Here is a 16,888-nt window from a genome sequence, read left to right as displayed (position 1 = left end):
ATTAGACACCATGGCTAGGATAGATTTGGAATGGTTTACTTTTCCTGATATCGATTGCAACGTTTCTTTTCAGGATTAAGAGTAATGGGTTGTGGCTTCCTCTACCTATTCATATGTATTATTTTTTTGAATTCCGAATAAATATAACAAAACGGAACAAATAAAGGACAAAAAAAGCAGAATGGAATTAAGGAGCCAATAATATCCCAACATGGCCTGCATTGGGGGAAAACTCAAAACAATTTAGAAAACAAATAACCCAGAACACATTAAACACAAACATGCATGCAGCTCGCCTAAATGAACTTTCAATGCACATTGATTAATAATTACAAAAAAACCCCCAAAACATTATTTTTTTCAAAGTCCTCCTTTGTAATACATTTTGTTGGCGCTATTTCAAAGGATTTTGGAAGAGAGTCCCTTGGAATCAGTTGTATTACATTGATATGATCTTTATTATATTTTATTTTGGCCTGTCTGTTTCCTCCCACTCCTTTTGTACTTCCAGCTTAATTGGGATCCAGGGCCACAAACCTTTGTTTGCAATTACCTGGGGATTTTTTTCTTCATATTTTATGAAGCCTCTCCCTTGCCAACTGCCTAATCTGATCCTTGTCCTGGGCCAGGAGCCATGCACCGGGGCTCCTTCTAGAGCCCTGAAATACGGCCACTAGCAATGACCATGACTGTTTCAGCCCCAGAGCCACCAGGCCAGGCCGTTATATAAACGTCGGGACCCCTCCGTCGGCCACTAGATGTCCCTAGGTCTTAGCTTAGATATTGCAGCTCTCCTGGGCCTTCCATCCCCTTTGCCCTCCTCCCACCTGGGAGAGCTGGGATGGGTCCCTTTTGCCTTTATAACCCAGTCGTTTTGTGAGGCCTCCCTACCTGAAGGGGACCTTCCTTGTGCACTCCCTGCCAGAGGGGCTTTCTGTGAGGAAACGTTTTGCTGGAGCCCCTGTGGCCCTCCCATTCCAGGGCTGAAGGCTACTGAGCCCATTCACCTCATGCACGGACAAATGTGAGACATTTGATGGCCTGTGTTCAAACCTCGCTCCTTTGGGGAAGCTCATCCTCGCTGGCCGGACACAGAGGACAGGGGCCCGTTCACCCCCTGAACGTGGCAAGCACCTGTGACGGCAGAGCGCAAGCGGTGGAAGGTGTTTCATTAGGGAAGGATTTCTCTTTTGTTGCGAGGAGGTTTTTAACCAGCCCTTCTCACTGGGAGCCAGGCTGATATAGCAGGGTCTCGATCCTACGGCTGTTCAACGCCAAGGAGTCACCATCTGAACATCTAAGGAAAGGAAGAAAGACGAGGAGAGTCCCATCCGGATCTCAGCCTATATGGGACCAGGACGTTGGGCTGGGTGTTCGTGGCTGAGCTGGAGACTCAGGTAGGAATGTTTTCTGCGTTAGAAGGGGGTCCCCTTTCATGGGATTCCCGCGAGGCCGCTGGGAGAGCTTTTGTGCACATTCACATCACCGTGGGAAGCTCTGCTCAGATTGCTGAAGTAAGGAACACCTACCCAAAAGGAGCACCCATGTTGGAAGCAAAATCGTCTGTAACTTCATATTTATGGCTAAAATGGACTTTAATTTTGATTTTAGCGAATCAGTAAAATTACGATTTAATACCCAGTGCCCTGTCCTGCCTGGTTTGTTGCAGCATCTCCCTCCAGGGGATGCCGCAGCTATCACCACACAGAGGGATGAACAGAAAAGCTTCTCCCCACGTAAAGAATCCACCTCGGGGAGAGAGAGTGCAAGACAAGGGAGGAGTGCCGAAGATATAAATATGTATGTGTGTCCTTGGGTTACTTAACATTTAAAAATGATTTTTAATTGAGGTTTTAAGAAACATTTCTAGGAAGGTTTCCTTTAAAAATGTAGAATTTTTACAAATGGGTCTGTGTAGCCCATAGCACTGAGTGACCAGGTGCCGCCATGTATTTATGGGCCATGCCTGATGTCAGGTGCATATTCCTGAACAGCTTGTGAGACCCCCAAGTGTGTCTTCTGTAAGCTCTCGAGAGGTTTCTAGCTTTTATTTTCTCTGCAGGAAGGAAAAGGCTGAAGGAGTAATGCCTTGCCACCTAGCTCTTACTCTGGCCATTCCGACTTGCTTCTAAGTAAACAACTATTCTTGAACCTGCGTGTATCTTCCCGCTCTGCCCTGAGTCTCCTCAGTCCGTATCCAAGCAAGACGAGATGCAATACGGGTAACTGTCCGGGGAGGCGGGAGGGTCAGCATGGCTAATTCATCTGCTATCTACGGAAAGCACCGTTTACGGTAAGCAAACGTGCTCTTTTCCCATAGATAAGCAGCATGAATTAGCCAAGCTGTCTGGAGGTCCCCAGCTGAAGTATTGAGCACACATTGTGCTAATCATATGCCCATGATGAAGCAAAGTAATGTGCTCAAGACAGATGAACAAGAGGCGGACAGTTCTTATGGTTTGTTTGCATAGTATTCAAATAGTGCCTGACATGAGAATTGTCTTTCCCATACGTGAGTCATCCACAGTCTGCTTGTCTAAACAGTAACTTGTGTTTCTTATGTTCTTATGTGAAGTGAGGACCATGTGGCCACCTTGCAAATGTACAGAAGAGGCACCCATGGAGATGAGCTATTGACGCAGCCATAGCTCGGACCTGGTGCGCCTCAGGGGTGGCGGACAGGGTCTCCGAGCACTTTTGATAACAGAATTGAATGCAGTTTGAGATTCAGGACGAGAATGTTCTCTTGGAAACTGGAAGTCCTGGGCGTTTGGGTTAAAGGAGATGAAGAGCTGGGAGGTTCTGTGATCAGAATGAGTGCAGCGTTTATAGTAGGCGAGTGCTCGTTTACAATCCAGCGTGTGGAATCTACGTTCACCCTCATTGGCATGAGGCTTTGGGTAAAAAGTCAGGAGGGCTATGGTTTGATGTGGAAAGCTGATGCTACTTTTGGGAAGAAGGCAGGATGTGTTGCAGTGTAACCTTGTCATGATAAAATTCCAGGTAGGGCAGGTAGTGTACTAGGGCTTGTAGCTCCCTGACGCGCATTGCGGAGGTTAGGGCAATCAAGAAGAGCACCTTCCAAGAGAGGAAACTGGGATGACAAGTGTCCAGTGGTTCGAAGGATGGTAGCATTAATTGCTCTAGCACTACGTTTATATCCCATGGGACTAGAGGTTTTTGGACCAGGGGCTGGAGATGTAGAACCCCCTTCATAAATCTGGAGACAAGCGGGTGACTAGAGATTGGCGCCTCATTGAGAGGAGAGTGGTAGGCAGTTATGGCACTAAGGTGAACTCTAACCAAAGCTGAGGTAGTCCAGGAGACGTTCCAGCGGGCAGGTGAGCGGGTCTGCGCCATTATTCGAGCACCAGGAGGCATAGCATGCCCATTTCCACTGATAGTTGAGTCTTGTAGAGGGTTTCCTGGATGAGACTAGAATATCCTGAAGCTGAGGAGAAAGGTTAGAGGTGGTGGAATACCAGCCTTTCAATCTCCATGCAGTGAGATTCAGAGATGAGTGAAGCGGATGAAGCAGAGAGCCCCCTTCTTGGGTGAGGAGGTGTGAACTGTTGCACAGGGAAATCAGATGGTCCACTGATAATTGAACTAGGTAGGCGTACCACAGTTGCCGGGCCCACCCTGGAGTGATGAGAATTAGGTCCTCGTTGTCTGCGATGCACTTCTGGATTGTGCGGGAAATGAGAGGTATCGGAAGAAAAGCGTAGAGTAGACTCTCCGTCCAGTTTATGAGGAATGGAATGCGCCCTGCGCTAGTCGGTGGTAACTGGGATACACCGAGCAAAAAGCCTCAACTTTCCTGTTCTGCTCTGTTGCAAAGAGGTCAATTCGGGGAAGATCCCAAGTGCGAAATATCTGATTTGCCACTTCCTGATGGAGTTCCCACTCATGGGGGTGAAATATCCTGCTCAGTCTGTCAGCCCTGGAGTTGTTGATCCTGGATAGATAAGTGGCCTGAAGGGAGATGGATCTGCTCTCTGCCCATTCCAGGATCCCGACAGCTTCTCTGCACAGGTTCTAGGAACCTGACCCTCCTTCTTTGTTGATGTAGAACATGGCGACTTGATTGTCCGTGTGGATCATGACAGTCTTTCCGCGGAGGGTATGCTCGAAGGCCCAAAGAGGATTCCGAATGGCACAGAGTTCTAGGAGGTTTATTTGCTGTGACTGTTCCCAGGCGGCCCACAGGCCCTGAGTCTGTAGGTGGGTGACATGGGCACCCCACCCCTTGGTGGAAGCGTCCATGTTAAGGACCATGCAATACAGAGTGGGCCAAAGAGGCGAGCCCGACATGAGCACTGATGGTGTCAGCCACCACTCCAAATCCCTTTTCATGCTGGGCGTGAGGGTGACAGGAGTGGAGAGAGGATTGAAGAACTGACTCCATTGGGACTTCAGGCCCCATTGTAAATGTTGCATATGCAGTCGAGTGTGAGGTACGACATAGACCGAGGCGGCCATGTGACTGAGAATGGTGAGGAGTTGGCGGGCCGGGGCAGTGGTGGCCGTTTCGAGGCAACCAACAAGTGTTGTCAGGGCAAGCACCCAGGACTCTGGAAGGAAGGCCCTGTCTTGAATGGTGTTGTTTGATTTCTTGTAGTTGACGATTAGGCCCAGATTGTCCAGGCAAGATATGGTTCAGAGAATATTGCTTCATAGGGTGGACTGGTTGGGGGCCACCAGCAGCCAGTCGTCCAGGTAGGGAAATATCTGGATCCCCTGTCGATGGAGGTGAGCCACAGCTACTAGGGATGTGAATCGTTTTTTGACGATTTAAAATATCGTCCGATATATTTTAAATCGTCAAAAACCGTTAGGGCCACGATACAATACCAATTCCCCCGATTTATCGTCAAACAATCGTAAATCGGGGGAAGGGGGAGGGCAGGAAAACCGGCACACTAAAACCCCCTAAAACCCACCCCCGACCCTTTAAATTAAATCCCCCACCCTCCCGAACCCCCCCAAATGCCTTAAATTACCCTGGGGTAGAGCGGCGGTCCAAAACGGCCTCCTGCTATTGAATCGCGTTGTCTTCAGCCGGCAGGAGATCGACTGCAGGAGGTCGTTCAGCGGGGGCTCGCTGAACGACCTCCTGCAGTCGATCTCCTGCCGGCGCCATTTTCCATACGGAAAACGATTCGCGGCAGGAAATCGCTCCCAGACCCCCGCTGGACCCCCAGGAACCTTTGGCCAGCTTGGGGGGGCCTCCTGACCCCCACAAGACTTGCCAAAAGTCCAGCGGGGGTCTGGAACGACCTCCTCCAGTCGAATCGTGTTGGTCTATGGCCGCCGCCATTTTGCTGTTCTTATTCTCTGATAAGCTTTCACTGTAACCTAGACTAGAACAATGGATGTATTATGTGAAGGGCTGTATTACTATAGACTCGTGAATTCCTTTCCAGAACTGCAAGTCCCAGCAGCCTCTCCTGCAGAAGCTTCACGAAGGTTCCAGGTTGTCTAAGGAGGGGGTCAGTAGCCCCTCAGCTGGGATATGCTTGCTCAGCAAGGCGTAGAACGCATGTGTAAAAGATAAGAAATGTAGAATGTATAAAAGCCAGCTCCTGAAGGGGAGGGGCACGCAGTTTCTGAGCCATTGTTCTCAGCTGTGTCTTGCATATGCAATAAAAGTCTTTCTTTTCGGAACAGTTTCTGGGGCCTATTTTCTGACGATAACACTATCTCTTCTTCTGATCATATGAGTCCTCTCCATGTCTGCACTGCTTGCCCCATAGTAGTTGGTGTACCACACGTCATCTTTATTAATGTAGGTGTGCCTTGGGCTGGAGAAGGTTGGGAAACACCAGACTATTTACCTGGGTGAATGGCTCTTGATAATTGCCCTCCTCATGGTTAAAATAAAAGAAAAGGCATAATAGAATAAAATTAGAAAAAGCAATAACCAAGACAGTTCCCAGGTTCTTGGTCAGTTTGCATTTCTGGCCTGGTGGCAGGACACCACATATTTTGCTGCTTTATCTGCTGAAGACAACGCGATTCAATAGCAGGAGGCCGTTTCGGACCGCCACCGTTCCGGACCACCGCTGGATCCCCAGGTAATTTAAAGCAGGGGGGGGGGGTTCGGGAGGGTGGGGGATTTAATTTAAAGGGTCGGGGTGGGTTTTAGGGGGTTTTAGTGTGCCGGCTCACGATTTTAACGATTTTCACGATACTTTACCCACCCAAACGGCAACAATACGATTCCCTCCCCCTCCCAGACGAAATCGATCGTTAAGACGATCGAGGACACGATTCACATCTCTAACAGCTACTGCTAGGCATTTGGTGAAAACCCTTGGGGCGAGGGAGAGGCCAAATGGGAAAACCTTGTACTGGAAATGGCAACCATTGATCGTGAAGCATAGGTATCACCAGGACAAAGGATGCATTGGAAAGTGAGCATACGCAACCTTCAGATCCAGTGAGCACACCCAATCTCTGGGGCGAAGGAAGAGTAGGATGGACTTGAGGGATGTCATCTTGAATTTTTCTCTCATCAGGTATCTGTTGAGAGAGCGCAGGTCCAGGATGGGCCAGAGGCCACCCGATTTCTTGGGAATGAGGAAGTATTGAGAGTAAAAGTGCTGGAGGAGCTGTGACTGGTATTTCTCTGTATGTAACTCCACGGCCTAGCTTTATATTGGAGTATTGCCAGTCCCCAGAAGGGTCCACCTCGGGCTGATCCACTACACTCTCTGAACACAGAGGTGGTAAAAGCATGTAGCAAATATTATTATTTTTTGTTTGACCAAGACTACTTTTGAACCCAGTAACCCAGGCAGGGCTTGGAACCCACTTACCAAGAAAAGGCTTCAGTTATCTGGTTTAAACCACTTTTGAGTTTCGGCCTTTGTTTAAACTGAATTGTGTTATCTGTTTATTATGTATCATCTATTTCACTTTTACTGTTCAAACTTAACTTCTGTATTATTTGCACAGAAATTTATCCATTTGAGTTTTTGTGCTGTTGTTTTTAAGGAATTTAATAAAAGAAGAGCGTTTGAGTTTTTTTGCTTCTTTTCAGTATCCCGCATGTCCTCCTCTGGTGTAACAAACTAAAGTTGATCAAAACTTTTGACTGCAGAGTATTTTCAGTTCTTTGGACCCTGTCTATTTCCTGACAAGTCATCTGTTCTTTTTTTTAACGATTAATCAATAGACACCTTACAGTTAGGTGTCCATTGCTTTGTGTGTGTGTGTTTTGTGTGTGTGTGTGTGTGTGTGTGTGTTTTGTGTGTGTGTGTGTGTGTATGTGTGTTTTGTGTGTGTGTGTGTGTGTGTGTGTGTATGTGTGTTTTGTGTATGTGTATGTGTGTGTGTGTGTGTATGTGTGTTTTGTGTGTGTGTGTGTGTGTGTTTTGTGTGTGTGTGTGTGTGTGTTTGTGTGTGTGTGTGTGTATGTGTGTTTTGTGTGTGTGTGTGTGTGGTGTGTTTTGTGTGTGTGTGTGTGTGTATGTGTGTTTTGTGTGTGTGTGTGTGTGTATGTGTGTTTTGTGTGTGTGTGTGTGTGTGTATGTGTGTTTGTATGAAAGGGGGGCCTAAGAGGTCTGTGCCTTCCCAGGCATCTAACCATGATGTAAGAGAGGAGGTGTAATGGGTTTTCAGACACTTCTCATAGGGCAGGGTCTAAGGGTTTGTGATATTCTGAATAAAGGGGCCACCCAGTTCCCAGGGCTACTTATTAACATCCCAAGATCTATGAGGTTTTTGTACCATTGCCACAACTGTTAGTTATAGCCACTGGGATGCTGGGGTTCTGCTGGCGGGGAGGAGGCCCCCAGTGCGGTGGTGGGGTTTCAAGACAGATTCAGTCTCTCAATCACAGGTCAGTGGGTACTCACTTCAGAGAAACACAGCCAACAATCTGCAGTGTTTGTCAACAATAATAGGTTTACTTCAACTTAAAAAACCAGGATCCATGCCAGAATGGAAAAAAATCATTAATATAAAAAGGAGAATAACAACTCCAAGGGCTGAAGTTTATGTATGATCCACTTCCTCCTGATTCAGTGTCCAATATGTCCTCCCCTTGAAGAGTGGGAGAATTCTCCTCTTCAACAATCATAGACATAGGGATGACATTGGAAGAAAAACCCTCTGTCCTTCAAACATTGGGGCTCAAAAACATCTTACAAGCCAGTTGTCTGTCACCAGTGTTAACTGGAAGCAGCAGTATGATGACTAGAAATTCTAGCCCTTTCAGACAGGGCGAAATGGTCCTCTTGTTTGGGAACTGGTCAAAGTCACAACAAAAAGTCACAACAAAAAGATCCCCAACTTTTTTCAGCAAGTTTGAGACTTGCTGAAAAAATCTCAGACTGGTGAGCCATGAGGCCTACCAGGAACACCACCTCAAATTACCGACCTAAGCTCCAAACTCTCCAACACCTCAGTCGATGGTCTCCCCTCTAAGCATGCTCAACCTAATATATAAAGAAGCTAAACCTTTCCCAAGAAAGGGGATGGTCAAAAGACACGGGAGGATCGACATGATAAAATCCTCCCTGCAGCTGTAAAATCGATTGTCAAGGGAACGAAGCCCCCTTATAGGAGTTCCAGGGAATGCCTGCTCTGTGGTACAAGAGGTTCTTCACCAAAAGAGAGGAGCAGCAGGAGTTTCCTTTAGATTCCATTTCAAAAGAAATTCGAGGAAAGTCATAGAAGAGAGAGCGAATCTCATTCTGGTGCTGGGATTCTGCCTGTGTGTTTAACGGAGAAGGAGAAAGCACCAACTTGAGTCAGTTACCAAAAGGAGTCCATCTCGCCACCACTCTCCTTGTCGATTTCCTTATCTCGTTGTGGTTGGCTATCGCCTCTTCCACTGGCCACTTTGCAATGGACTGGGCTCAGCTTGTCCCTTTTGACCCTCTAGCAGATCACCTTAAAGAACATAATTAGCAAACTTTCCCCTGGAGGGAATTCTCCCAGATTTGTCAGGTAACCTTAAGTGAAAGCAATATCCTCAGTGTCCTTTACACGTTTTTTCAAAATTATATATAGCAAATAGTATTAATCCCCCTATATCCATGAATTTTTTAAATTTTTTAAAATCATTATGCAGTTCCCAGTAATTCCTCCAAGTTCCGAGAGAACAACCTCGTTTAGAAAGGGAGTCGCAAATTGTCATTCATACACACTGCATCTGACTGGCACATATTAGCTGTGAGGTCACACACCTCATCAAACACATGCACATGCTATATGAACCAATCACAGCAATTCTTTAGAAGCAAGTTACAAAGCAAGTGAGTCCAGATCATGACATGAAAAATGAGGTATGTCATCGATGACATCACTGGTGTATAAAATGGCTGCCTGTATTCATGTTCAGTTGGTAGCATAAAACCTAGCTATTTCTTTTTCTTCAACAGTTTAACAGTTTAATAGCAAAGCTTGTACCTGTAGGAAGCTCTCTTTCAATTAAGTACTTTTTTCACAGAAAAACCTTCTTTCAATAGAAGTCCTTAGCAATGAAAGAGTTAAATCATTATGAGGCTCTTCCATTATTTACACTAGAATTGCATGTGTAGGGTAGTTGCCGGCTTAATGCATTTTTGCAAAATAACATTTTTGAGAATGTTCGTACCAGGTGCTGCTGTCTCCGGTTTATACTCTTAGGTGTTAAGTTAAAAGTATAGCTCAGATATCAATGCATTCACTGAAATTAAAAGCCTTTTAAAAGGCCAGTCAAGACATGCCTGATGGCTTTATTGTTTTATTGACCATTGGCGAACGAAGGTAATGCAAGCTTCCTCTCGCGTGGATCCGCAAACTTAGCATACACAGCATTCTTTCTGCCCCATTTCCCCCCAACCTTAGTTTGTGTAGTGTATGAAGGCAGGACTGGCAGTCTGCCATGTGCATTTGATCCGCCTTATATTTACCAGTGTGATGTGCCATTGTCCACTCTGTATCATGTGGATGAGTTAAGAGGCTGGCTTGTCACTGAACTGTAACCCACGCTTGCAGCCATAGCAAAGTATCTCAAAGAAGCCTCTCCATCTCTCTTTCTGGGATTTTAGATAGTGTGTGATCCTAAGATGATGGAATCATTGAAAAAGCTGTCCTTGGTCATCTATGTGGTCACTATTGCCCTAGGACTTCCTTTCAATATCTTTGCCCTGTATGTTTTTTACAAGCGAAGCAGAGTCAGGATGACCCCCAACCTCATCTACATGATCAACCTATGCAGCTCGGATTTGGTTTTCATTCTTTTTCTGCCCATCAAGATCATAGAAACTTCCACCAACCAGTGGACCCTGCCTGCTATCTTGTGCCCTATCTACAATTTCTTCCACTTCAGCACCATCTATGCCAGTGCCTGCTTCCTCACAGCCGTCAGCATTGGCCGTTACCTCGGTGCTGCCTTCCCCATCACGTATCAGATGTACAAGAAACCCAGATATTCTTTCTTCATCTGCCTGGCACTCTGGGCTCTTGTCATCTTCCATGTGGCTCTGGTGTTTTTCATCGAGATTGGCCTCAATGCCAATGCCAACTTCTTCCTTTCCACCACAGTGAATGGCACCGAGTGCTATGACAACTTTTCAGAAGAGCAGCTGAAAGTGGTGGTACCAGTGAGGCTGGAATTATCCATCGTGCTCTTCTTCTTGCCCCTGGCCATCACCACATTCTGCTATGCCCATTGCCTCCGGATCCTGATGAGGTCACAGATGCATGCCAGCAAGAAGAAGAGGGCCATCAGGGTAGCCATCACTACCATGGCCCTCTTTATAGTGTGTTTTGCACCCTACAACATATCGCATGTGATTGGCTTTGCAATTCAGGATAACGTTTGGTGGCGGAGGGAAGCACTTTTGCCCAGCACCTGCAATGCCTTCCTGGACCCCCTGATCTTCTACTCCCTTTCCTCAGCTGCAGACAAGGGCTTCCTCCACTTCTGCAAGTCGCTGCAGAAGAAGTATGGACCCATGCAACAGAATCTTTCAGCTGCTTGGGTGAAAGCTGAAGAGAAGAAGAAACCCCTGACCATCTCTACTATTGTGTAGCGGCTTCTATGGTCTCAGTACCATTAATTAATTTCACAAGAAAATGGAGAATGTAGGGGTCATTTTGCTTTAGAATTTTTTTTTTTAAAGTTAACAATACTAGGATTCCACAGGGAACAATAAACATTTTCTCATGTCTGCGGATTTTTCCAGAACGCTCAGGCACCGTGCACACGAAAGGAGATTGTTTTCTTTACTGTGGGCCACCATAGGCCATGGCTGAGACATGACATTGATGAATAAAACCAGCCCAAACTGGACATTTTCTTTTCAGCTAGAAGCAGAGGAATATAGGAAAGCATATCATTACCATTTAGAAGCTCCCAAGGGTAAAAGGGTTTGGGAGCAGAAAGAGGACACCAACTTGATATCCAGCTGAAAAGTGTGGCAGTTCAAGGATATTAGAGCGGGAAGTGTGTACGGAAACGGGAACTGAGCTGCAGCAGACAACGGAGAACTTCCCCCATGACTTCAGGTGAAGGAAAGTACTCAGGAAGTACTGAACTGATATATGAATATAGCGGGCACCTGGCTACTGACGTATCCGGGCTTCTACAGAGAGATCTAGCGTGGACGGCACACACTATTAGTGTCTTGACCCCTGCTCGTGCCAGACGCGCAGGGATTTCATGATAATCTGACATACAAATTGGATAAAATGGGCAGCATCCCTTTCTTCCAATGGAAGAGCAGAGAGCCCCTGAGGATGGCTCTGTTTTAGCAGTGACTAAGACCCAGTATTCTGTGCACTAAAATCCTGGCCATTTCATGCTCTCATTACCCCAAATTACGTTACTCAGCTGCAAATCCCTGCTGTCAGCTTTCCATTGCTAGGTGCTGGTCCAAGGCTTCACAAGTTGTGAGTCTGTTTCTTTGAGAGGGTGAAGGGATGATGATGTCTGTGTTTTCCCCGAAAATGTGCACAATTGCAGACTGATCTCAGGAATACAGTTAATACTGCAGCTCTTGAAGAAAGCTGAAGCTGAAGAGGAAGATGAATTGCCAAAGTTTGCCCCCAGTCCAGAGATCTAGGACATGCTGCATGGCCGCCACGCTACTGCCTATCCGTGTAAGTTTGTTTTATTGATTTATGTCGCTCCTTACACTTTCCCCTATTGCTCAATATATAAAGACACAGGAAGTTTTCTGACTCTGAAGAGGGACTGGGGTCAGCCCAGGGAACTGATCTGAATCTGTCCGGGTTCCCTCCCAGATCTGTCCAGAAGAATCAATACTATTAATGTTACAGTCACAGTCACTAGCCCAGCCGAATGATTTTCCCACCTCGCTGCTGGATTTCCGTCTGGTGCCTCTGAAATAAACTGCGTCTGGGTCATCGCCTAATCTGTGCATACAAAGTGCAACACTTAGGGCAGGGGGCAGTGAGTTTTCCTTACCTGCTTCGGGAGCGATGGAGCCAGATTGAAAGGCTGGAGAAAAGAAAGGCAAAAAAACCCCAAAACCAAACGGTGGGGGAGGGTACAAAGCTGACAAATCTGTTTGCTGCAGAGATTTCATTTCCAATAACTTCTGGAAAGGGAACAAAAATCTAGAGGAAAAGCAGGGCAAACAAAAGCGGGCACACGCAGTGCTGAGGGGAAGCTCCGGCTCGCTCCCTAAATTTAACGTTCCCCACAGCGCTTGGTGTGGGCGCTTTTTGCTTGCCTACATTTTTTGGTGGAGATTTGTTTCTTTTCCAAAGATTTCGGGGCCGATGCAATACAGTGCCCTCAGCCGGGCGCACTGTTTAACCCGCTGTCGGACGCGGGTCAAATAGGCGCCAATCCACCCCCTAATGCAATAGGCGTCCGAGGCGGAGTGAATGACTTAGCGCTCATCACATGCAAATGCACTCATTCTCTCCAAATGCAAAAAAATAAATGTGCGTCTCAGACGCAGATTTATCGCTCAGTTATTACTACTTTTCTGTACTTTTTTTTAAAGTTAAAAAAAAGGAAAAAAAAACCTCTGCCGGCCGCTTTGAAGACCGACGTCGATATGCTCGGCATCGGTGTTCATAACCGGCCGGCTGCAGTAATGAAAACTGATGCCGAGTTTATTGGCATCGGTGATCATAACCGGCAGACCGCCGGTCACTGCAGGGTCGTGTTAAGAAGGAGGCGCTAAGGTCGTGCTAGCGACCCTAGTGCTTCCTTGCTAACGTGACCCTCTAATTTGTTTATTGCATGGCGCCCCCTCTTGAGGGCACCATGCATGCGTAAGAAAGCGGGTGCTGAAAAGTCAGCGCCCGCTTTCCACAAATTTTATTGCATCGGCCCCAAAGAGAGTAAAATCCCTGGACGAAGGCTGAAAGAAATGGATTTGTAAACGTTTTTGCCTTATGTAGGTTGGGCAGTCTTTAGATCCGGCTTTGTCTCCCCTAATTCAGATGCCACCCTCTTTGTGTTGGGTTCACCTTCGATGGCTGCAGGAATGACAAGCGACCTTTCCGCAGCCCTGAAACTGACAAAATCTACCAGCGCTCAACCAGCCGGGAACCAGAAAAAAAATCCGGGAGGCCCAAGGGGAGACGAACACACACAAAACAGGGACTACACCACCGTAGTGCAGTTCCAAAGCAAACAAAACTCATCGCAAAGTAAATCAACTTCACAGTCACAGCAAAAATCTTAGTATACAGCGCAATCCCAAAGGAAAAAGAGAGGAAGAAAAAACAAGTCACTGATAATATCCAGTCACTTCCATGACCCCAAGGCAGTATTCACGTCTGTTTCCCAGTTCTCTCTCTCATCTACCCCAAGGTTGTCAAGTCATTAACTCTCAAAGCACCAGGATCTTCACGTTCCTTTTACTGTGCGTTTCCCCAGCAAGGATGCAATCCCTCTCTCTCTCTCTCTCTTTCCGGAGTTCTGGTCCTTTTGGTTGACCTTCAGTGATCCCGGCAGGAACCCGTATTTATTTATTTATTTACAACCTTTTCTATACCGTCGTTTAGTGCTGTACCATCACAACGGTTAACAGATAGGCACGTAAATAAGTCTGGTTTGGATTATAAATTAGCTAGTAGGTGCCAATAAATTTTCGGTTACATGATCCAAATAATATACGCTTATCTGGATCGTGGATAGAACATAAGACTTGCCATAGTGGGTCAGACCAAGGGTCCAGCAAGTCCAGTATCCTGTTTCCTACAGTGGCCAATCCAAGTCACAAGTACCTGGCAAGTGCCCAAACATTAGATAAATCACAAGCTTTGGCTCCTCCACAACTTTCATTCCGACTTCCTTAGGGCTGTACACTGATTCTCAACATTTCAGCTCTCTCTCTCTGCACATGTAGGGAACCCTTAGCTGCTTCCCTGTTTCCTCTCCAGGCCACCATCCCCCCCCCCAAGCAATGCTTACAAAATCCTCCTTGAGCTCTTCCTGCATTTCCCCTTTAGTGACCCTGGGCATGGTTGGTTACACAGGGAACTCCAAGGCTGGCCTGGATTTCTGAACTCTGCAGCTTTCTGCCGCTCCGTACATCTGCTCCTAGAGAGGACAGAGTCCTGGCACCGACGTGTGTCAGAGGCATGGGAAACACATACCTGAAGGGGAAAAAGGTACCCGGCAGCTGGATTATAACTAGGGCTTCTGATTTTAGGTTGCAGTCAATACACCCAGAAAAAATTCCCCGGCATAACACAGGTGTTTGTTGGATAAACAACAAAAACACCCACCACGTCCCCGTGTAGTATCTCACCCCTCCCCTTGCCTGCCTTGGAGCCTTCACTCTGTTTTTATGTCTTTTCCGTGCTGACGACCCCTTCCTCAGATGCACAATAGTTTATGCCACGATGAACACTGATTTTTGTATCCTTAAAGAACTCCCAGTTAGTTGGAAAATAAACACCTACATTTACCATTTTTAAAGGAATAAATATAGACGCCTTAATTATACTAGAACTATGAATTCTCTTTATTTGGTGTTTGTGTACAGACTATGAGCTCTCCCCCAGATGGCCCTAGCTCGTCGCCCTTGGGTAGACAGTGGTACAAGGGCAGACCATTCGATAAAGCCCCTCTCCCAGAGGTTGCCTGGGCACAAGCAGAGGGTCTGTCCATGTCTGCGAGTGTAGTTTTGATTTGTAAGAAGGAGCTGTTTTGGTCTGCTCTCCAAGTTAGGCCCCCAGTCTAGCACAGAGAGGGAGAGTCACAGACCTGCCAGTTCCTCTGATAGGACTGTGTGGGGAAGAGAGATTTCTGAACTTTTACAGTTTTGGCCTGTTCCATTCCTGGCAGGCTGACTCCTCTGCTCGGGAGGGAATGGGCGCACTTCCTCACCCAGACCAAGAGGAGGTTGCAGTTACCATGCAAGAAGAAGAAGAGAGAGCTAGGACTGAGGTTACCAAGTTGTGTTTTTGCCCCCTGAGGGAAGAGAGATTTTTCTAGCCCCTTCTTTACCCAGAGCTGGACGCGTGAGGGATTGCTTTCCTCCTGGAGGGCTGCACTTTTTCCAGTGGAAGAGGAATTCTGGGAAGAAGGAGATCTGGAGCCCCCCAGCAGGGTTTCCACCCCTGGGACACAGGACGCTGCCAGGTTGGAGTTCGGCGTTCTCCGTGGACCCCAGGTACTGTGGGGGAACGGCTCCAGTCACAGTTAGAATAACCCAGCCGCCTTGGGACAGTTATCAATCTCTAGCTTGCAGGATGACCGGATCCCAAGCCCAGTCTGGTGTGTAAGTGTGTCTGTCCTGAAGAGCTATGGTAACACCCACACACACACAGGAGGTCAACTAGACCCTGGGCCTAGACGGTTATCCTTCTTCCCAACAGAAATAACCAACCCACCCCTTGGGAAATGAAGACGAGGAATATGACTGCAGAGATAGTCCCAAGAAACACATTCTTTAATGGACCCTTGAGATGCAGCTTCTCCTCCAGAAAGGGATTATTTTGGGAATTAGGCTATGGAATGCTGTACATGGGAAGATCTCTTCCATGAAATTAACCTGCCATGCCCTAGTGATTATTGCTATTATTCTATTAATAGGATTTGTGATGGACTGTCAGTCGCCCAGGATAAGTTGTCGGTTTGCAAGGCCCCTGCCCCTAAGAGCTTAGAATCCCCTGGTACATTATGCATAACAATTCTGTGGCTGAAACCTGTGAGTACAGGTTAAGGGACTTGCTCTGGGTACAAAGAGAACTGGTGTTGGCAGTGGGATTTTCCCAGGCTGGCAGCCATCCTGCCAACTTGGTCACTAGAAGGGCACGTTCAAAAGCCATTTACTATTTGCAAGCTGCCCGCAAGGTATGCGGGTAACAGCGGGCACGTTACCTGTCTACTTTTACCTGCACTTTTCTTCAGGCATACCCAGTTAGGCCCAGGGATTAAACACTGAGTAGTTTGGGGTTCACAAAGCTGCCTGGCGTTTGGTTTTGCCCGGGGAATGTGCTGGCAGAAAAAGCAGGAGCAGGTCTTTTTCTGCCCTCGGGCGTTTCCAGCGAGAAAGACTCGTCATCCTGTCCTACCGTGCCTGCGAGGGCCGGGGCAGAACCTGTGCAATCTGCAGCCATTCACACCGAGGTCCAGATTCAGGAGGGCGGCTGGAGGACAAGTTATTTGGCTTAAAGTTAACCCGAATATTCTGCGGGATTTATTAATTTATTTATTTATTTATTTATTTAAATTCTTTTAATATTCCGATGCTCAAGACCAGGTCTTATCGTACCGGTTTACAATAAACTAGGGGGGGAACCAGTTAACACAGAAAGCGAAAGTTACATTAAAACAGGGAATGTATAACAAGGCCGTTAGAAGAATAAGGGATAGATTAACAATTTCTAACTGGAGAGCAGTGCAGGTAAGCAGAGAGCAATTGCTTACATGGTAAAATTATATACAGTTTACATA

At 46.9% G+C, this 16,888-nt stretch overlaps 1 protein-coding gene across 1 annotated transcript; it reads left to right on the top strand.

Annotated features, from left to right (window-relative positions):
- Positions 1-10,061: 10,061 nt before the first annotated feature.
- On the top strand, positions 10,062-11,030 carry LOC115075638 (free fatty acid receptor 2-like). Its single transcript, XM_029576211.1, has one exon. The coding sequence runs from the start codon at positions 10,062-10,064 to the stop codon at positions 11,028-11,030; it is 969 nt and encodes a 322-aa protein (XP_029432071.1).
- The last annotated feature ends 5,858 nt before the right edge of the window (positions 11,031-16,888 follow it).

This window comes from Rhinatrema bivittatum, chromosome 14, assembly GCF_901001135.1.
Source record: "Rhinatrema bivittatum chromosome 14, aRhiBiv1.1, whole genome shotgun sequence".
NCBI lineage: Eukaryota > Metazoa > Chordata > Amphibia > Gymnophiona > Rhinatrematidae > Rhinatrema > Rhinatrema bivittatum.
This window is presented reverse-complemented; position numbering and strand designations above follow the sequence as displayed.

Coding starts and splice junctions, on each gene's coding strand:
- LOC115075638 (XM_029576211.1), top strand. CDS start 10,062: ATGATGGAATCATTGAAAAAGCTGTCCTTGGTCATCTATGTGGTCACT.